We start from the raw sequence: 22,836 nt of genomic DNA on the forward strand, positions 1-22,836 counted from the left end.
TTGAAGTGTAATATACTGTACTTGTATAAAGAAGCTAATTTTTCCTCTTTTTTTAAGACCAATTGGAATTGTTTCTAATATTCCTTGTTCTAACTGCCATGGAGGTCTTGTGATCTCTGTTGAAAGAAATGGTATAACCTTCAGCAAGATTACTTCTCCATCACTCCAGGCATATGGCATATGCAGAGTTGCATTGTCAAGAATTATGTTCATCTGACTTATTAGCACTGATGTTAACAGGGGCTGGAAGTAGAATGGAGGCATCATGCTCACTCACTGTGGAGATAATATTTGTTATCAGGTATCTCTGGAGACAGAGACTGGAAGGATTGTGATCATAATTTAAGAATTCCAAGTTTTTGTAAAGTTTAAAGGGATTTAGTATACCCTCTTTTCTTCCTTTTCTGGACTCTAGTATGTTCTAAAAACACTGCTGCTTTGCTGCAGAAATTTTGGCTAAAATACTCGTCCCAAAAAAGCACCCTTTACTTACCTGAAAAGTTTATAATTAAAATCCAGGCTTACAGGCAGAAGTGGTCTATATTGCTGCCCCACATAAGCTTCTTTTTAAATTATATACAATTCTAGCTATACCTTTTTTCTTTTAAAATTTCCCACTGATCAGGACTTTTTCCTTATAACTGATGCTTAACCTCTTGAGACTCTTAATATGCTGCAAAATGAGTACTGTATTGGAAGGCAGAAGTATAGGCAAAAATGATATAGCACTCCAGAATTCTGCCTCATGTATGTTGCTCAAACCAGATTTTTTCTTTTACATTTTTTTGGAATTGTAAAAATACTTCTTGATGAAGGTAACTGGTCATAGTGAAAAATCCTTTTTTCCTATAGAAATGAAGTTGGTATTGAATAAATATCTATGTAAAGCATCTCACACATCTCCTTTTTGTTAAAGGAACATTATTAAGATTAGAAATCAAGCACTCAGAAATAAGAAATACCAGAATTATGGCTGGCTGTATAATCCTGTTTCAACCCCCTGTGCTCATCCATTCTGCATTATAGTCCTTGATTACATATTATTTTCAAATGACCCATGCCTTGTGCAGTGCATGGAATGGCTGGTGCTTATATAATGAGTAGCTATTTATTTTGTTTTTTCTTTGTTTAAGGTGTGGTCAGTGCCTTATTTGTTGCACACTATCCTAACACAGCTAGGAAGAGAGAACTGTTCATTTCTCATGATTTTTTTTCTATAGTATTCATCATATCTGTGTGTTTTAACAAACATCAGCAAATTAATTCTAGAACGTAGCTGTCAGATGAGGCGGTAGTATCCTCATTTACAGACTGGGGACTGAGGGACAAAAAGACTATGTTCAGGAATATCTACTAATTTTTGGTGCCCATACTACTCAAATTGACACCTTTTCGATTTCATTCCCTCCAATTTGTTCCAGTTTGCTTCTATTCCCCATTGCTAATTCCTAGTCTCAGGCCAATCACTCAGGCTGGGGACAGAAGTTATACATAAACCAGTATAAGTGATAGGAAACAGGTTCAAATCTGTAACGATAGAAGTTCAGCACACAAACCATTTTTAAAATGATCAAAACCAGTTTAAAATAAACCTGAATGGATATAGTGTCAGACTTATGTGATTTAGGTTAAATTGGTTTATTGACCTTCTGTCTCGGATCCCTTCCAGATTCAAGTCAACCCACAGTCCCCCAGCATCCCAGGATGCTTTGCACCTCCCCCACAACCCACCTTGCAGGGTGGGTGGGCTAGCCTTGGCCCAAGTTGCCTGCTCCAGACAAGCAGGGAGGCATGCTCTAGCACCCCCTGGCTTCTGCAGGCATGTGGCTGCATTTTCAGAAACAAAAGAGAATGTCTGTTCACTTGCTTACTAGTTCAACCTACATAGCTTAGACTGAGCTGTGAAGATTGAATTGATTCAGCCTCGCGATTTTTGGTGGTCTGTACTTAGTCTCAGGTCTACTCAGGTTTCTCATCCCAGTAGTAGCCATTGCCAGCTACCTATTCAGGACCTCAGTGCTACTTCCCACGTCTTTGGACACCTATACACGTGCATGGAGGCTGCTCTGCTATACTGTAATTGGAGTGTGTCAGAGCAGATTCAGTTAATCGAGTCTACTGGAGTTTGGTAATTACTGCACTCCAGCAGACTCCAGCGTCACATGTATCAACATCCCCGTGCTGAAAAATGGTGGTGGCGGCGCTTTAACTAAAATTTTTTCAACTGCCATCATTTTTCAGCATGGGGATGTTGGTACATGTGATGCTCCAGTCACTCGAATTAAAGCAGCTCTTGGAGCCACTTTAATTTAAAGTGTACTCTCTCTTCCCCCTCCACAACAACTCCTGGAGCATGTCTATCAACCCTCTGTGTCCAGACCATGCTCGCTACCTGACTTCAGGTTCCTTAACCACTCTGTATGTTCTTCTACTCTGACTTCAGTTACTTTCGTTTGGTCCCTAAAACTCGGTCTCTCAGCCCCAGCTCTTAGGTTTGGTTTCCCTCTCTTGACAGCCTTCAGCCTTAGTTCCTTCCCTACCCTGATCCTTGCTCCTTATCCCCAGCATGCTTCTCCCTGCAGATTTGGTTGTTTTATTTGAATGCAAAGGGGAAGACAGCTTGTCCTTGAAGCTGTCTGGCTATACCAGGGATGGCATTCAGCATGTGAGAAGAGAGAGTAGCTCTTCTTGATTCACATAAGTATCCCAGAGCTACAATTGCAGGGTAAGTCTGCTTAACCCTAACTGGAGCAGGTTCAGAATTGACAGACTTTTCAGGGAATTTAGCTACTAATATCTAAGAAGTCTCTACTGAGCATATATAAAGTGACTTTTCAGAAGCTTATAACTTGCCCAGTTTGGGTAGATTTTCATACAGATGACACAAGAAAGATCATCTTTGCCAGATGTCAGGACCCTACTTCAAAGCATGGGGCACTAGAGATTATTAAAGCGGTCGCTAAAAACTTTTAACGTGGACAAAGCAACACATTTTCCATAGTCTGGATCTTGGAAACAGGCAAGCCATTTTGGTTGAAAATTTCTAAAACCCCAAACAAGGCAGACACTAACTATTTGATATGTTTGGCAGTTGTGATCAATTGAAAAACTGTTATTAGGAAGGGTTGGACAATGTTAATATTTGGTGCTACTAGTCATGCCCATAATGGTAACTAACAGAACAGCACATTTTTGTTTCCTTAAATATAAAGTTTAAAAAGAAAAGAAAAGTTTATAAGAGTCTGTGGAGTTGCAAAATCTTGTGGAACACAATAGAATTAACGTGACAGCAGCAGCCAGCCAGTCGTGGAAGGGTCATCAGGAGTGTTTCTGCTGAACATGTCAATATTGGGGAAAATGTATTGTACTGTAGTGGGCTGATACCTACTCTTAGTGGAGCAGTTTAATGAGAGCGTTTAAATGTTTATTCACTTTTCCAAAATAAATACTTATAAAAAAACTTTTGATATGGGATCAGACTAAATCCTGTTATTTGCTGTAATGGGGAGATAGGGAATCAGTTCCAGTGTTTCCAATCCTTAGTTCAGCAGAAATGTCCTTGCATGACTAAGAAGCCGTTCCTAGCAATGCCATAGATGGGTTCTTGAGTCCACTCCTCATAACCCATAGTCGGTTAGTAACTGTAGTGTCCATTTAGGTGCAAGATTCAGGTTTTGTTAAGGTAAGTTTTTGAATTTTGTTTCTTAAGGCTTATGATGAGTAGAAATATTGCAGTATAATATTTGCCTTTGTAGACCTTTTATCTTCCCCTCACTCCTGTGGAAAATATTGTTTGGTTAGATGAGAGATCTATTTAAATTTAATTTAATTTAATTTAATTTTTTTTAAGCTGGCTGGAGCGCAAAAATAATAGTTTAAAAGGTTGTGAATACATTTGATTTGTTCTTATAATCTAATGTGGCATTTGAGGGTATGTTGTCTTTTAAAATACTTTTTAACTAAAAAAAAAATCTATTAAAATGGTACCATTCTGGAACTCTTTTTAGAATATAAATGACACAAGGTAGTTGAAAAATTACATGCAAAATACATCTGGCACTTAAATTGTGCCAGGTTGTGTTGGTAAATTGTGTGGGTATTGTATGCAGTCAGATCCCTGGCACAACTGATGATTCAATAGAAAAAACTTTGTTTTTAGTGGGTTTAATTTCAGACTAACATTAGTATGTTATGGTTGTTACTAAAAACAAGCACCTCCCCCTTTAAAAAAAAAACCCAAAAGAACAACATTAGTTGTCTTTTAGGAATCTTTGGGGAATTTATTTGTGATCAGGGATGTTGGAGGACTCTGCAAATGTAATATGGTTAAAGAAGATTGTAAAAATATTACTGGTTTTTTTTTTTATTCAAGGAAAGGTGGGCAGGAGCTGCTAGAAGTTCTGTCTACATTTTGGAAAACAAATTTATTTTTAATAATTCAGTTTAAAAGTTTATAAATTAGTACAGTTGTCAATCTTTGATTAAAGATCTTCATTTGTAAAGATCTCTTTTTGTAAAACAAGTGTTTCTAAAAGACAAATTACTGAACCTTTGATTCTTTTCCTAACACATTTGATCAAGACACTTCATCAGCAAGTAATATTTTGTCACAGGTATGTAACGCTATAGAAAACTGAAAGCGTATGCACACAGTTTGTGGGGGCAAATATGCGTATAATAAAGGTAACCTAAAAGTTAACTGAGCAATTTGGAAAAGTACTCTAAATGTTTTGTTATCTTAAAACAAGCTCCAAAGAGTTGTTGTTTCAACTTGTCCCTTGCAAAAGGTCCTTGCTATATCCCTGGTTACCTCCTCTGCTGGGATTGACTTCCCTTCTATTTTTTCCTTGCCAGTGCATTTACTCTTCTTCCTCCTTGCACACTAGCTCAACAAACCTGTTCTTTAATGTTATTTCTATTCTGACTGATCCTCGTGTTCCATTGTCTTTCGCAAGCAAGGAGCCGAGGGACAGACTTGTGAGTTTTAACTCTTAAAGCAGTGGCTGGCAACCTTTTAACAAGCTCTGAGCTGAAATAACCTGGCTCTGGTTCAACACAAGCTGGGTGTCTTCAGCGATGAGAGGGGCTCAGCCCTAGTGTGGGCTCAGGCAAGGCATCTGGGAGCTGTACCCATGCTGCCGCTGCTTTCCCTAGCCCCCTGCTGTTAGGGGATGGGCACACACGCCCATCCTTCCTGGCTGCAGGAAGTCCTCTGGCTCTGTGGGTTAGTTTAAAATTATGGGCGCTGTATTGCTGACCCTTGTCTTAGTTGGTGATAACTCCTATTGCTGTAATGTTAAAGCACCATATTACTAAATTTGAACCTGCTTAGGGAGCATCATAAATGCACTTCTTGAAGTACTTTTCACTCCTGATCAGTGTGTAGGCCTATAATTTTATAAAAATCTTATATGCTTATTGTTTATACTTATCTATGAAATTGTAGATTTAGCAAAAGCAGTGCACAACTGCAACCTCAGTGCACCATCCATCTCACACAATTTTTAAACTAGGAAGATCAAATCTTTTGTTTGGTGATTAAAACAGTGATCTTGTGCTGCACAAATCAGAATCTAGTACTGCAGTTTACCTCCTTGTTCAGATGTTATTAGGTGACACATTCTCTAAAAGGAAACGGAGGGGGTTTTTTTGTTACTGAAGGCATGTTATTTAGTCTTCTCTGAGAGAATGACCACATGACACGGGCCCTTTCCTGGAGCAGTAAAATGGAAAGACACTTGGAATTCCAAGGGAGGCTAAGGAGATCCCAGGGAGGAAGGTGCTAATTATTTAATATAAAAGACAAATACTGAAATAGATGTATAAGAAAATTGGCTCCGCTTTTGAGTACAAACTACTTGACATTGCCTTGAAACTTATACTAGCAAGCAATTGCTCTTCTCTAACCATGTTCTCTTCAGTTGTCATCTTCTAAGTTTCTTCTGACTGGACACCAATCTGTTCAGCAAAACTGAGAATCGTAAATACAGTCTTATAAACCTTTTGTTATAAGCTGCTTTGAGAGATGTTCCTTACAGTTTGTTTGTTCTTTCCTTACCACTTTAACTACTTGTGGTGATTATTTGTCACTGTCTAAATGTTCTTCCAAGTGGGAGTTTAGAAAGTTGTGGGACAGAGACAAAAAACATACAGAGCAATCCTTTTAATAAATAACATAGAGCATCACTCTTGCTGAGTCCCATTTCTGTTGTTCATGCAGTAGTCACCTTGCATCAGTGTACTATTACAATATTTAATTATATTATTTGAAATTTAGAATTTTGTTGACATCTCCAATTTCAGTGTAGATGATGGAGGTAGTGAAGAGTTTGCTGAGAAATCTGTATATTTTTGTAACATAGATTCGATAATTTTTTTTGAAGTAGTAGTTGCTGCTTATTTTTTAATACAGGAGAAGTTCTTAAAGCTGAAATTTTGTGTAAATATTATAATACTCTAAATTTTGTTTCACAGGCCATATGTGTAGGTTCAGAAAATATGCAGATAATGTATCCAGCAATCTTTGACCAGCTACTAGCATTTGTAGAATTCTCCTGTAAGCCTCCACAGTATGGGCAGCTGGAAACGAAACACATTGCAAATGCAAAATATAATCAGGTAACTAACTAAAAATCCCATCTTTTCTATTTTAAATGTAATGGCTCATGACTTCAGTTTTATTTCAGACAGAGGTGATAAACATCCTTACCCCATCCACAAAACTTTGTCAGCTTGTGTCATCAATTAAGCTATTGACATTTTTTTTTCAGACTTTTCTTATTGCTTTTTTCTGTTACCTCGATACATATTTTCTCAATACTTTTTTGATAGGAAAAGTCTAAAATGGACTTCAAGCACAAAATCACACATCTTAAGTAGCTTGTGCTGTCTGTCTTATATCAAAGTAGTCTGATGAAATATAATTTTCTTTAGGGAGAACTCCGTAAATTGGTAGTTCTTAAAATTCCATATTCGGTAGGAAATTGAAGCATGTTAACTGTTTTTAAAAAAACAATATGAACACTAATGTGTAATCAACATGCTAATATTCAATATAACTTTAAGAGGTAATTATTACATATGTATTAATTATTCTTATTCTGTTTGTCCTGCAACCCAATGGAATCACACTAGATACAACTATTTGCACCGGTGAGTTAAATTTCCTTAAAGATTGTCCTACTATAGTAGTCTTGCATAAAATGCAACGTGCCTTTTCCAAAATGTTATCACATTTTTGCAGTCGGAATGTTTTGTGGGTATTTTTGCGGGGTGGGGAGGGAGGGGTTATGTTTTGCTTGGATCAAAATTGCTCCTCTGGAATGTATTTTTAGGAAGTCTTGCATGCATTAAAATAATATTTCAGTGTACAAGATAAATTTTCTTAAGCATAACCAGCATATTTTCATGTTTCAACAGTGTGCTATTTTTTTTCCAGGCAGAATGGGTAGCATTGAATTATGTGCCATTTGCTGAGAGGTCTTTGGAAGTTGTGGTGGATTTATACCAAAAGACTGCTTGCCACAAAGCTGTAGTAAATGAGAAAGTTCTTCAGAACGTTATTAAGGTAAAAACTGTTATCTTTTGTTTATATATTAAATTGCTTAGTTTGATTTGGAACCACTAGGGGACAGTGTAGATGGCACTATTCAGAGTTGCAGACAAATGGTGTGTTAAGATTCTTGTCTGGGGCTTATGGGGAAGGAATCGATTCTTTAACTCAAGTGGACTGAAATAATATCATTTATTTAAATTTACATTTCAGTGCTTTTAAACTGATTTACTATAATACAGTACAACACAACTCTAATTATTCTAAGACACTGAACCTTCTCTGTAATTACCCTCAAGCCCTACTTGTATTTTGAAATCTTGTTGTAGGGACTTCCTTTCCTTTTGGTGTCCTTGTGACAAGGTATTTAGCAGAATTCACAGATTTGTTGGAATCTGACAACTCACTCTAGGGGCTGACAATACCTTAGCCAAGGTTTACACAGTAGGTAATTATGGTGCCTTTGCTGCTGACTAGCACTTGAAACGGCTGAGAATATGGTAGCTGGAGTATATGACAGCTTAAGCATGCAGCAGAAATGAGCAAAAGTTAAAATGTAAAAAATGTGATACTGAAAGCAACCTTCAAAACCTATATGTCTACTGAAAGGGTGAAATTTGACTTCCTATAGTGCTGTGTCACTTTACTTGCTGAAAATCAGACCTCTGATTTTGCTTCTTAACTACTACCTGAAAAATTGAAGATCTTAAAAATTTTAGCCCTAGCATTTGCACTTGTGAACTGTGTAATTTGTTTGATATGACCTTCAGTTCTAGATAATATTTTCAACTGGTTGTAAGTTTGTCAAGTATGTATGAGATGGATATAGTGATATGGTACTGGGATGTATATGTTTATTTACATGCATGTGGATGTAAAGAAGGGAACTCTTAAATAACCTTTTTTGACCTTATTGCTTGCATTTTAATTTAAAGGAACAAGACGTATCATCTCTTTCAAATAAGAAATAATTTGGGGAACTTTGCTTTTGTGGTGATGAATTTTGGCTGATTTCAGTTTCTTGCTTATGAAGAAAATTTTGTTCTGTTAGCTGAATAAAGTTATACTTGTCCATATTTTTCTCCAATTGGTGGCTGCTGTTTTTTAAATTAATAGGTGATTTTAGTTATAATCTATTGTAAATGGAATGTATAGATCTCCAAATTAGGATAATATTTCTTTAATGTTGTTCTATTAGTGACATCTGAGTGAAATTTGTGCAAATATCTGTGTTGTATCTGATGTTACCAATTATTTCAATGGGAGAAAAATGCTGCCATTTCAAAGATATCTTACGTTGATGATGCATCTCCCTTCCTTCCTCTAACTATAGATCTGGTGGATTGTGCAACCATGCTTATAAGAAACTAGTTCATGAAAGACTTTGTATGTTTGTCCCAGTGTTGTGCTGTCTGTATGTTTCCAAGTTACTATAGACTTGGTCTTCAGGATTTTTCAACTATATTCTTTGGCAGAATGGGCTTCCTGCTTAGCTGGGGAGGGTTTCTCTCACTTTGCACTTTCGATACCTTTCTGTCTTCTATCTCTTTCTTATCTCATTATTTGTTTATTTTTCTACTTACTAGGATTAGCAAATGTGGCATGGAAGTAGATGAAAAATACTCTTTCATTTTATTTTGCAGGTTAATCCTTCCTTTCCTTAATAGTTTTAGTCTTTAACATATCACTTGTTCTTATATTTAGTAGGTTCCTTGTAATGATTCCTTGTAAGGATTATATCCACATGGTTTATTTTTTATATTATTTGTTATGAGAAGTATAAATATCAAGTTGTCTTTATTCTCAACTTTGAAAGTATTCCACTTTGGCAGCTTCCTTTATGAATAGGGCTGTTCTCTTTAACGGGTTTATTAAATGGTAATTTTAGGCAGCTCCTGGAGCTCTTATCCTGCAGCCACTCCAGACAGTAACACCTGTAAGTGGCTTAAAGCACTCATTATGTAGCTCAGTTATGCCGCTCCAGGACAAGATAAACTCTGTTCCACATAAATATGCTCCTGTTCCATTAAGGTGTTGCCACTCTGGATGGCTGTGCCACTCGAGTTGAAGTCCTCCAGTATCCCAGGATGCAGTTGTCCCTCCCCTAGATGGTGTTTCTGTGTAGCTGGAGATGGTGACTGCTTGAGGCAGGTTGGGGCTGGCAGGAAGTGACTGGGGGAGGGAGCGCAGTAAGGCATGGAAAATCATAGCTGGTGCACCAGGATGCTGCTGCATGGCCCAGAACAAGAGGAAAACAAAAGTACTGCATGGGTGGGGGCTCTGGCACTGGTTCTGCTGTCTGGCCCAGCAAAGCACTGACAACTCCATCACTGCCCAGCCTAGGAGTATCGTGCCACACTGCCCCACTGGTTTCCTCCCACAGCACCATGCCATGGCTGCCGGGAGCATTTAGCAGCCTCAGTGGCAGAGGGAATGGACGAGAAGGTGCTGCTTTATCATGGTGAGCCATTAGCATACTGCCCACATCCAGCTCGGGATGGGTAAGTGATATTGCCAGGAGGAAACCAGTGGGGCAGTGTGTTGCATTGCTCCAGGGCCAGGCAGCAAAGGAGTCATTAGTGCCTTGCTGGGCCAGGCAGCAGAGTAGGTACCATGCTGTGGCTGGTGGGAACATTTAGTAGCCCCAGTCACAGCAGGGTGTGGTGGGAGGGGGCTGAGGATGGGAAGGTGCTACCTTGTTGCAGCAAGCCACCAGCATGCTGTCCATGCTGGGCTTTGGGAGAAGCAAGTGACACTGATAGTTACATGGCCCCCCACTTCCCAATCTCTCTCATCCCTGCTCGTAGAGCAGGGATAGAAGCCTGTCCTGGTTCACCAGGCCTGTAGTGGCATGTCATAGCTGTGCAGGTGAGAGACTATCAAAAAGGATCTTTTGCCTTAAGATGCGACTGCTCCAAATTCCAAGCTAGCACTTGGCCAAACAATGGCTTAGTGTAAGATGTAACAAGGCCTTAAATTCTTCCGTCTCATGATGATGAACTGTCTCAATGTAGCTGTATAGGTTGTGGAAACCCATTTGTCAGGATTAGGGGTGACCAGTAGATGATGATTAGGGCACTGAGAATTGTGGATTTCTTATAGAAAATTTGTGACGCATGCACGAGTAAAGTATCATTTTCATGGAATATTCATGGGGAACTATTGATCTTGATTGGTTCCATGAATATTGTGAAAAATGATACTCTTACCTGCACACGTGCAGCATACATCAAGGGGTGGGGAGAAAATATTATTTGGGGGTGGCTGAGCCCCACCTGACCCCGCCCCTCCCTCACATAGGGCTGTTGTGGAGCCAGCATGCGCTGCAACTGTAAGTGGTAGCAGAGGAGCGGCTGCACACCACTGGGCACTGAGAGATGGTGATGCCATGGTGCTGCTGCTGTTGCTGGCCTCCATGAAGAGTTCTGGGGGGGCTAAGCCCTGTTAGTCCTGGCCTTCCTCTGCCTATGACAGGCAGGCACACACGCTGTCCATTCCCCTGCCTCATACACTTACCTTCATGTGGCTGCATCCTGGCCATGCCTCCAGCAGCTGCTTGCAGGCTGGAATGCTGGGAAAGCCTAGGTTTCCTATTGTAGGCTGGAACACTGCCAGTCTGTAAAGGGAAACCTGTGCTTTCATGTGTTGTTTTCTGGCACAGGCTCACAATGCTTAAAAATTGCAGTGTGGGGTCTAATTTCATGGTGTCCACGAAATTGTGATTTTTCTCAGGGCCCTAATGGTAATATAGGGAGAAAAATAAACAGTTAATTTTCCAATGTAATTAGAATAGATTCTTACTTTCAACAATGTATTCAGTTAATCAGGTCTTTACTTTAACCAGGTTATATACCATGACTCATCATTGTAATTAGATTAAAAAGAGAGCATCTGAAATCTCAGCAATAACTGGAGAAAAGTATTACCATCTTCGGTGTAAAATGTCCAGTAGAGATATTGTATAGATATGCTGTCATAGATCTGTCTCTCTCTTAGTTTTCTTCAAGGAAGAATAACAGTTAGTTGAACTTTCTCTTCTCAGACATTGAGGATACCTCTAAGTCTGAAGTATTCCTGTCCGTCTGAAAGCACTTGGAAGCTGGCAGTATCTTCTCTTCTTAAAGTTCTTTCTATTGGACTACCAGTTGCAAGGCAGCACGCATCTTCTGGAAAATTTGACAGTATGTGGCCAGAACTGGCTAACACTTTTGAAGACTTTTTGTTCACCAAAAGGTAAATACAAGTTTGTTTGTTTTTTTAAACTGTAGTAATGTTTTTCTAACTAAGCTGTTTTTTGCTATAGTTAGGTATGAAGATCCAGCATGAGAAAACTAGTGAAAAAAGTGTTATCTTCAGAGATTTTGATAGTTGGAAGTGTTTGGAATAATTTGTATCCTCACTGTTTTTAAGAGTGTAACCAATAAAAGTAAGCAACATCCCTTGTTCAGGTAATGACATAATAGCAAGCAATAGCTAAGCTGAATTTGAAAGACAAGTTAATTGGAAAGCAAGTGAGGACATTAATGCATATGCTTACCTTGTTATAAACAAAAGCTAATCCACATCAGTGTACGCTTCTTCCACTGAAGACTAAGACAGAACAGGTTAAGTTTACTCTGCTGAAAGGTAAAGCGCACACACCCTGGCATTTACCACGGAACAGATAACACACTGAACTCCTACTTTCCTTTACCTTACGGTGACTTATTTAGTTAAGCTCTTTCCATGACCTCAGTTTAGTCTTCTCACAAAACCATTATTGTCCTCAAACTTGTTAAGAAAGAAAAGAAAGTACATTATAACAGTGATTTTGGTTACTTTATTTAAGCATTTTTTCACCTGCATGTACTCTCCTGAATTCCATTATAAAACTTGTATTTGCTTTCCACTCAGCATGAGTGGAAATATGTGGAAACGATTTAATTTAGAAAGTTGTTAAGAATCTTGTTATGATATATAAATATACTTTCTGATATAATCACTCAAAACAAGCATGGTACTTCTAATTTCAGTATCCAAATTATAGGTAAAAAGAATAGAATTGTTTTCTGTAAAAGCTGACCACTCATGAGAGCTCAAAAAAGCATAGCTTCAAGTGGATGCTGAGAGGCAGACAAATTCTTTGATACACATGGTTTTTAGTGAACATGTCTACCTTAGTAGGGGGCACTTCACTTAATAGATCACAAGATGATTGTCCTGCCATTAAACTTCCTACCTCTGCTTGTATGTTGTCTGCTTGGAAGCTGTTATATAAGATGGATTTGAAACTTTTTAAAAAAGGTTTATAAAGACTGGGGGGGGAGGTCACTTAAACTATCCATACAGATTTTAATTTGTTTGACAGTAAGATCATTGCATTGACTCTTAACAAGAAAATCATTGAAATAATGTTATCATTTGGATTTCCTACTTTTATTTCTAGTGGGACTTGTATCGAGGGTAGGGATGGGAATTACTTCGGGCGGAGGGCTACTTACTGAGTTTTGGCAAGCCATCGAGGGCCACATGACAGGCAGCCAGGGGCAGATAAAAAAAAAAAAAATTAGAAAATTAATATTTAGGGGCCCCGTAGGCTGGATAGAATGGCCTGGGCGGGCTGCATCCGGCCCCCAGGCCACATTTTTGCCCACCCCTGATCTAGGGAAAGCAGATGAATGCAACCTTAACATTCATTTTTCTTTTGGTCTCTAGTAAGCCTATCAAAAAGATCCTTTTAATAAACAGACTCCAGTGCAGTTATAGAAGGATCATCAGCACTGATGTGGAATACTTCATTGAGGGGATAGCAACCCCCCCCCAACCCAAAACATTACAGTATTATTAAACATCTACAAAAGAGAGGAACAGTAGTAGAACAAGTTTTGTAGGTACTTTTATGACCTAGATTAGCTGTAGTCACAGTTTAGGAGCTCCCATTCATAAATCTGAGAGATCATTCTCCAGTTGAAAATTCTCTCGAAATAATTCACTTTAATCTACCAGGCTCTTGGGCAAATAATTGTTTTAGCTGATGGATTAGATTTTTACTGCTTATTTTCATTAGAAGGAAGATTAGGACATGTCTGTGAATCCATATTTTTCTTTATTGAAATGAGAGCCCAGTGTTATCACACGGAAATACCATCCTAACGTGACATTTGGCAAAGATTATTGCTTCCGGTATTACTTCCAAGTGATATATATTTGGTTCTCAGTAGCTTCTTCAGTATGATTGACCTGCCGTGCGTGGAAGAATGTTCAGTGTTTAAAAGAAGAGAAAGACATAATTCACAAACATGTTTGTGATCCTCTGTAGATTTTTCACTCATTTTTTTTCTTGCCTACTGTAAATATCCTTTTTAAAATAAATATTTGAGATAAAATTGATTACAAGATCTTCATTTTCCCATCATTATGTAGCTTCTTTCCATTATTTAAAAGCCTCAAGGTTTTAAGTAGGAATGAGAGTGGTTAAATATTTAACTGTTCATATATTGATAAATTAACCAGTAATGCCTTATTGCTTATCATTTAGCGTGAGGTGGAGAAAGGGAAGTGGCATGCTGTCCCTGAAGGCAACAGGGCAGGCAGGCAGGAGGGAGGGAGGAACAAGGTGGGGAGGGGAACCTAGTACAGCAGGGGAACAGCAAGGGGCCTGATCCTTCTTGGGGTAGTACAGCTCTGGCCATTTCCTTGCCATCTGCCCCAAGGTTGCCCATGCACCCGCTTCTTGCACAGAGCAGGGCAGAGGCTCTGTGGCTCCCAGTGTAGCTGCTTGCAGCCTCCCAGCTGTCTGCCACAGCTGACCCAGGCTCTGGGCAGGCCCCTGTCATGGAGCCTGGGCTGCTTGCAGCAGTGACTGGGAGGCTGCAAGGAGCTGCAGTGGGGTCCATGGAGCTCTGGCCCAGCTCAGTGCTGGTGGTGCGTGCCTTGGGGCAGACAGTGGGGAAGGGGCCAGGGCTGTGATGCTACAAAAAGGACTGGGTCCCTTGTGGCTCAGTTCCTCCCCATCCCAAGCCGACTGTGGACCCTGGTGCAGCCCCTAGGCAGCCACATGCCAGCAGCAGCAGTGGGCAAGAGCTGGTGCGCAGCTGCCCAGAGCCCAGGGCTGGTTGCAGGCAGCAGCATCAAACCTTGCCACAGCCCTGTAAAGCCACAGGCCACGCTGTAAAGCCATGGGCAGCAGCAGCACATGTGGGGCTTTTCCAGCCTGCTGCCTGGAAAAGGAGTACAGGAAGTAGTTGAAAGGATCAATAGGTATGTATGACTGGAAAGGATTCCTGTATCATAGTCTAGTTCATGCTATAATAGGCTATGATGTGATTAACAGTTCCATTTGTAAACTGATTTTCCTGCATGCTAAAACTGGCTAGGTTGTCAGCCCTGTAACTCTGGTTGAAAGTCTGTTCCAGAATTTTACTGCTCTGAAGCATACAAACTTTTTTATTTACAGGCCAACATATTTATAGCCAGTTTATACATTTTATCTTTTGTCAATATTGTCCTTTAAGTAGGTTTTTTCCTCCTTTGTGGAATACCCTCTGAAGTATTTATAATGTCAGTGGTATCCTTTCTCACCTTTTTGTTTTTCTTTGGATAAACAAATGTTAAGTTTTTTAGTCTTCTTTCATAATGTGATACTCTTCTTTACTCTGACCGTCCTAACTGCCCTTTTCTCTTAACCTGTTCCATTTTGTATTTATCCTTCTTGAGCAAAGATATCATCAGTGTTCTGCAGTTGCACTGATACTTCCTTGTCTCTGCTGAAAGACTTGCCTGATGGATCCTAGAATTACACTTGCCTTTTACTGCATTGTATTATTGGCAGTCATACTGTAATAGACTAATGTAATGAAGTCCTTCTACTCCTCAGTCATCTCGGCTGATCTCCCACTTGATAGTTCAAATTCTTATTAATCCCTAAATGCCCAACCTTGTTTTTTGTACTATTGAATATTGTTAAATTTCTGTTACTCCACTCCACTCCTCAAGGTAACTGAGTTCTTCCTATGTGAAATACCAATATATAGGTACTACTTTTGCTGCATGATACAAATGCAACTTAAGTTTATCAAAAATCTATTAGACCTGTGATTTCATGCATTGATTCACTCTGAATTTTGGGATGGAAATGATAAGGCTCTTTTATATTTTTCCTCCCAAGCTTGAATGTGTTCAGCTCTTTGATTTTTTTGCTTCAACCTTATGTAGACATTTCTGTTTCCATTTGTTCCTTCTCCAATAGATATTGTGTCTTTGACTTAAAAAAGTTTAAACTCTCAGGCCTTTTCCAAGTTCTCTTCAGTCCAGTTGACTAATTCCTTCCCTGTGTTTATCAGAAGTTTGCCCAACTGAAATAGAAACTTTGTTACATACTTCCTTTTGTTTATCTTTCCATTTAAATTAGATTAAATCAGCTCATGTTCATAAGATCCAAGGTTATTTATATAATCAGGTTTTCTGTAATGTCCTTTTTACTTGCCTAAAGCAAGTATACAATACTGTCACTCCTCACTTGTTCAGTGACGGTCACATCTATGAATAATGGGGCCCTACCATTCAAAATGTGACTAACTTCCCTGGGAAGTTAGTCTCCTTTATGACTGTGTGTCTGCTCTTTATTTCTAAGGGCCTTTTCAGAAAGAGAAACAATGGTTAATTGATTATTTGCAAATGAATAAAGCTAAATAGAAAGAAGTGATATATTTTAACTTAAAAAAAACTTTACAAATAACACCTAAAATGAAAACTACCTATAGGCACAATTTTTTCAGGCAGATACTTTGAAGTCTGCTGTTGCGGGAGCCTGCTGGGCTTCCCTTGGGTCCTGCTGCCGCTGGTTCCTGTCATTTTTTTACAGGAACCAAAGACAGATAAGTATTAATTTTCTAAAATTTTTAGGGACCTTGCAAGTCCAGATAGAATGGCCTTGTGGGCCAGATTTTGCCCACCCCTGGCTTAGCTCCATCCTCTTTCTCTAACCCCACTTCAGGTAGTTGAAGACTGCCATTTAAGTCTCCTCCTAGTCTCCTCTTCTCTAGACTAAATAAACCCAGTTCCCCCAGTCTTTCCTCAAGTCATCATTGACCACAAGATGAACATGAGCCTTCAGTGCAATGCTGTGGCTAGTAAAGTGACCAAAATGCTGGCTTGCATCCATAGGTGCTTCTTAAGCAAATCCCAGGATGTCATTCTCCCGTTGCATCTGGGGGAATCTTTATTCACCAGAGTGCCGCAAGGGATGACGAGGTTGAATGGTTATAAACTACTGCAAGTCCATTTCAGGTTGGACGTAAGGAAGAATTTCTTTCCTGTCTGAGCCCCCGAGTTCTGGAATAGCCTGCCATCGAAGGTGATTCAGGCACCTACTTTGAACACCTTCATGAGCAAATTGGATACTTATCTTGCTGGGGTCCTATGACCCTAGCTGACTTCCTGCCCTTTGGGCAGGGGGCTGGACTTGATGATCTTTCGAGGTCCCTTCCAGCCCTAATGTCTATGAAATCTATGAAGACATGTCCCCAAGCTTCCTCACCATTTTTGTTGCCCTCAGCGTTGTCATCAAGTTGGCTTATGCTGTATGTTACCACCAGTAAAAGATCCTGACCAGTCAGCCCCTTTTAGGCTCCTCCAGATAGAGGAGCTTAAGCTACATAGCTGTATTCAGTAAAGGATGGTTTCACTGTTCTGCTAAAACTGTACTCACAAGCTTGTCACTGGACCAAGATGGAGCTTTGAAGAAACATGTTTAACTTGTACCATTAACTAGGAGGAGACTCAAAGTAGATTTGCAGATTGGAAAATCTAACTCCTTTTCTGTTTTGGAATGCTCTTAATTGTTAATGAATTACTTAATTGTTGCAGAATTTATAGATTCTAATTGTAGTACAGTCAACTTGCTACATTTTTGTTGTCTTTAAAAATAATTGTTAATTTTAGAAAGTTCATCTTTTGACTGTTGTTTTGTGTACTTGCTGTATTTCCCTTGAAAATATTTCAACAAAGGAAAAGGGGTGTGTGCGTATAATATAATGTGTAATATAATATACACACACACACACACGGGTGTGTGTATGTATATACACACAAATATATACACGTGTGTATGTATGTATGAGGGGGAGGGGTGTATATATGTATATGTAAATACACTTATCTGAAACAAATATTTTGTAAAAATAGCCTGTTGAGTTTGCAGTAATTGGCTACACATGTGTCAATATTGAGGCTTCCAGGGGATGAAGTGCAAAGATGCTCTTTAGAGAGAATTTGTCTTAGGACTTTCTCATCTTTGAGCCAGCTAGCTAGTTTGGTGACTGTTAGCAAAATGTCTGGTATTTGACAGGTTATTTTCAAGGACATAAATTCTGATATGTATTTGATGCAATCAGAGTTAAGTAGCAGCATTTTTGGAAACAAGTTTTGACTTGGCTTTTTGAGCCATGACTGCAGATACCTTTGGGAATCCAAGAGGGTATTGCCAACCTTCTGCTGACTGGCAGGTCATGACACTGGCTTTTGACATCCTGCAGCAGTTAGAAAAGATAAGTCTTGGCACAATTTTGAACATCTGAGGTGCACACTGGCTCTGTTTCCCCTGTAGAGTGACAGCAAAGCTATAGGGCTTAGTCAGACATGTTTTTAATCCTACAAAGTTTGTAGCTGTTCCTCACCCCCCCCAATCTCCATGGCAGACAGGCCATATCCATCTGATGCCACATGGGCATTAGATGGAGGTAGCTGCAAGGGGAGAGGTTCTGTGCACCCTCATACTCCCCATAGATGCCCTGGGATTACAGCCCTGGGACTAGGACTCTGTCTGTGTCCCCTTCTAATTTCTACCCCTGTCCATTGCTGTTCCCTGTGCATACCCCCTTGCTGCACATCAAGCAGGTGGGGCTTGTTTGGGGTGGGGGCAGCTCTTGTCCTGTCCCTAGTCCTACAGGAACATGAGCTCTTCCTGTGGTTTCTGTAGGGCAAGGGACAGCTCAGATCAGTATCTTTGCCTTCAGGAACTGGAGTGGTTCTAAAGTCCTGCAGCAAAAACAGTGCCTTTTACAGTGCCCAAGCTGTGGAGGTGCAGTTGCTCCTTGTGGCCTATGAGGAGTTCCAGCTGTGCTGCCTTGATGGACCCCTTTGATCTCTGGTCCTGCCAGTCAGCAGATCAGTGAGATGAGGGAGGGCACCCTTGTCAGCTCACTGCAGGGCAAGCTATCGGAGAGCAAGCCTCGTTGGAGGGAAAAGGGGAAATATGGATATTGATAGCCTAGAATACCTGCTCACATCAAATTTGTCATAGGAAGGTTTTCCACGATAAAAGTTGCTCTTTGAAACAGCAACTTTTTCTTGTGGGTCTGCCATTTTTGGATTGGTCTCTCTTCAATGGGACTAAAAATCCAAGCTGATAAAACAGTAGATAAAATATGACAAAAGTAACATCTATCTAAATGCTTGGTCATTTACCCTGCTTCCTGATTAAGTTAGTGTCCAGTATCTCAGCTTTATTCTTTACATTCTAGGCTTTTCTCTTTTCTGCTCATGTTTCTAGCATTAGAAGCTAAATCAGTGGTGCTCAACCTGTCCAGCCCAGTGGGTCAGATGAGTGGTGCAAGGCCAATCCATGCTGACCTAGCCTTGCATGTTAGGTTTACTGTGGAGCGATCCTGTGTGCTAGCTTGACTCTCCATGCCAGTGTGATTTGGCAGATGGGGCCATGTTACATGGCAGGAATAGTGCGCTTTCAGTTGTTGTTGCCGCCTCATTAAGGTTGGTTGGTTACATTTGGTACTCTGGGTATGTCTGCATTGGTTCCATGCTGTTCTTGAGGCTGCTGCCAAAATGCAAGCCTCGCCTACTCATTCCCGTGCTGCATGTTTCAAACATAGGGATGCAGCATATCCAAATGCGACTGGTGGATTGGGTAAAATCTTTTCATCCCATAGTCCATAGCTTGCTGGCCTCTGAGCCAGCAGGATTAACTGCCTATCTACCTCGCATAGGAATTACCTGATTACCAGTTGGGCATATAGTGGGCACATTATATGCAGTTTAGGGTATACATTTTTAACATAAATGCTTAAATGTAATAGAAAATCATGTCACTATTTGGTAAATGATTGATGTGTGTTGCAAGACTCGGTGTCTGATCTTCACACATCTCTTTTAGAAACAGCCATGCTAAATGAGAGTATTTTAGAAAGTTAAAGCAGCAGATCAGAGGCTATATTGTTGTTGTTTTACATCTGTAATGTTTAGTATGGGATCTGTTTGATGCTGTTATTCATCCAGCGCCTAGAATACAAGATTTTTTTTTTTTTTAGAGGCAAGTCATTTGTAGCACTGGCAAACAGCAATAGTTATTCTCATTTTTTTTATTTTTTTTGTCCTCAGTTTATCTTCAGATAAGAAAATGTGCATCTTTGTTCAGAATGTATTGCACTTAATCTGCACTTTTATCGGGAATTAAAGTTTATGGAATGTGTAGAATTTGAAAGGATTTTTTAAATAATTTGCAATAAAATTCCTAGCTTTCTAGTAAGATTTTTCCTTACCTTTCCTTGTCCTTTGTTTGACCTTGATGGGTTGCCATTTAGTCATTCTTAATATTTTGTTCCTTAAACGCATCCCTTCACTGGTATGGTATACTGTGGGTACGTTTTGGCTGTTTTAAAACAACAGCAGTAGTACTAGTACATGTAAGTATGTTATAAACCCAGCTGTGCAATTTACTGAACGTGGTTTTTTGTTGTTTTGTTTTTATTCCAGAAAGTAGCTCTAACAATGGAAGGTTTATGATGACAGTTTCAGGTTCCATACATGCTGAAAAACATGATCTTTCCTGAAGATTTTGCAGTTTAAAAAGTTATGAATCTAATTTATGTCATGAAACAAATTGATTTTTTGCTTTGAGATTTTAAAAACTCACTAAGTTTGAAGAAGAAATGTCAGTATATTTTGCAAAACGGAGGAAATATAATTACCTTTTAAAATCAGTGATTCTTTTGACGGGGGCAAGTTGCAAGTAGTTTATCTGAAACTATCTTATAATAGCTGCCATTTTAAGCTTTTTATTTTACTTTTTTGCTTGAAGTGGTTCATAGCTGTATATGGTGAAGATTCTATTATTCATTTATATTAGTCGTGCCAGGGAAGAATTGCATTCCTGTTGTGTTGGACAGTACAAATGAATGTTGCCTGTTTTGCTTGCAGTTTGTTCCATAATTTGTAGGTACATATTTAATATATTACGTAAATTGTATGTTAATTCCCTGAATACATTTACCAGAAACAATTATGTTGGTTTTTAATTTTTTTAATGGCTTTTTTAAAATGCCAGGGGGATGAATATTTTTCTCAACCCCCATGGTGATGCTTTCAACTTCATATTTTTGAGCTAAACAAAAAATGACAGCTGTATTAGCTTTCCATCCCCACCCCCCAGTACTGAATTTTACCAATTCAGTGCATAAGTTTGGGGTGGCGGGTATTTAATATTTTGTATTGTTTTTAGTAGGTTACAGTACTAATTTTTGGAAATAAGTGCATTTCTCTTACATTTAAACATGCAGTTAAGCATATTTATTTTTTCTTTTTCCTTTTAGTTATTCATCTAGCGTTGCTTTACCTTTTCTGGTTTTTATGAGACTGTCAAAGAAATATACAATGCTAAATAACAATGAAGAACCACAACGATTTAGTTGTAGATAAAAGCAGCAGAAAAAGAATGCCACTTAAAATTAGGCATTTTGACTACTTCAAGCATTTTTTAAATGACACACAGATTACCTTCTCTCTTCTGTTTCCAAGATTTTCTTCCACCATGATGGTAATTCTGTGTCTCTATCTTTACTAAAGATATTGGCATATTATAGAAAATATAAATTCTCTATATTATTCCACCCCTTTTCATTTCCTATGCTTTTGAGAAATTACAAGTCAAGTGGGTTGATTTTTCATGTCCTTTAACTCATCCCATTTTAAGCTTGTGTTAAGAGCAAACTATAGCTGTCATCTCTTTGATGTGAACAAAGATACCCAATCAGTTCCAGTTGTAGAAGATCAGCATTTTTGGCTGCTCTGTAGTAGGTCAAATTTGTGACCTTGATATGAAGGTCTGCATATTATTTGCAGTCCACTGAACTTCAAGAACTCTAAAATTTCTACCCAGTAATTGATCCATTCCCATTGGCAGCACTTACTGATATAATTAGACTCCTTCCCATTATCCTTAACTCAGATTTATCCCTGCATCCTTTTATTTCTAACTAAGAAATGAACTTCTAATAAACCACAGCTGCCAATCCAGGGGTTTACTAAATACAGAAGGAGTATAGCCAAGTAATGAAATTCATGAGAAAACTAAATGCTTGGTTCAAGAAAACAGAGGACCAGGAAGCTAAAGCTGGGATCTGTTTAGCGTAAAACTTCTTGAAGTTCATTTCTCAGTTAGAAACAAAAAGATACGGGGATAAATCTGAGTTAAGGATAATGAGAAGGAGTCTAATTATATCAGTGATCTCTGCCAATGGGATCAATTACTGGGTGGAAATTTTAGTTGTTAATAATAATAATGCTCCAAAGATGAGAGAGAGAGAGCAGCAACAGTGATTATTAGCTTGGGAAGCAACACTTGTGAGGAAAGGCAGAAGGAATTAGGATTATTTAGTTTGGAGAAGAGAAGACTGAAGGTGATTTGATAACGGTCTTCAAATACTTGAAGGACAGTTAGAGAGAGGATGGAGATGGGCTTATTTTGGACTAGGAGCAATGGCCTCAAACTGCAGCACATAAAATTTAGGTTAGTGATTAGGAGGAATTTTCTGACTGAGGGTGGTCAAGCTTTGGAACACGCTACCTAAAAAAGTTACGGAATCTCCATCTTTGAAAATTTCCAAGTGTAGGTTAGACAGGCACTTGGTTGGGAGGGTATAGTCAGAGGCTGGACTAGATGTCTGTGTAAGGTCCCTTTCAACCCTGTTTTCATATGATCCTGTGATCCAATATTTCTCTTCTATGAAAGCCAAACTATTCATTCCCACCATGTTTATTGATACTTTTCTTTTTAGTAGCAATTAAAGGAGGATGTTAAACTGCTACTAACATTAAACATTTATAAGCCAGAAGATCTTTATGACTTGCATCTGTGAGTTGTAGAAGAGCTAAATGAGATCTCTGTACAGTTAAAATTGCTTTTTAATTGTTTGTAAAATACTTGGGAAGTTTTCATAAAACTAGGAATAAAGCTGTTTCTATGCCAATATTTAAAAAAATATAGATGGGATGAGCTACTTATTTATAGACCT

General features: G+C 39.0%; 1 protein-coding gene across 1 annotated transcript in view; it reads left to right on the forward strand.

Annotated features, from left to right (window-relative positions):
- Nucleotides 1-22,836, forward strand: part of MON2 (MON2 regulator of endosome-to-Golgi trafficking) — an 83,507-nt gene that overhangs the window by 45,011 nt on the left and 15,660 nt on the right. Inside the window, exons 19-22 of the mRNA XM_090042426.1 lie at nucleotides 6,475-6,618; nucleotides 7,135-7,152; nucleotides 7,439-7,567; nucleotides 11,595-11,785. Of these exons, the coding sequence (XP_089898552.1) occupies nucleotides 6,475-6,618; nucleotides 7,135-7,152; nucleotides 7,439-7,567; nucleotides 11,595-11,785 (482 nt within the window). The remainder of the gene's footprint in view (nucleotides 1-6,474; nucleotides 6,619-7,134; nucleotides 7,153-7,438; nucleotides 7,568-11,594; nucleotides 11,786-22,836) is intronic.

The sequence above is a fragment of the Crocodylus siamensis genome, chromosome 4 (genome assembly GCF_052110815.1).
Source record: "Crocodylus siamensis isolate JL-2025a chromosome 4, ASM5211081v1, whole genome shotgun sequence".
Taxonomy (NCBI): Eukaryota; Metazoa; Chordata; order Crocodylia; family Crocodylidae; genus Crocodylus; species Crocodylus siamensis.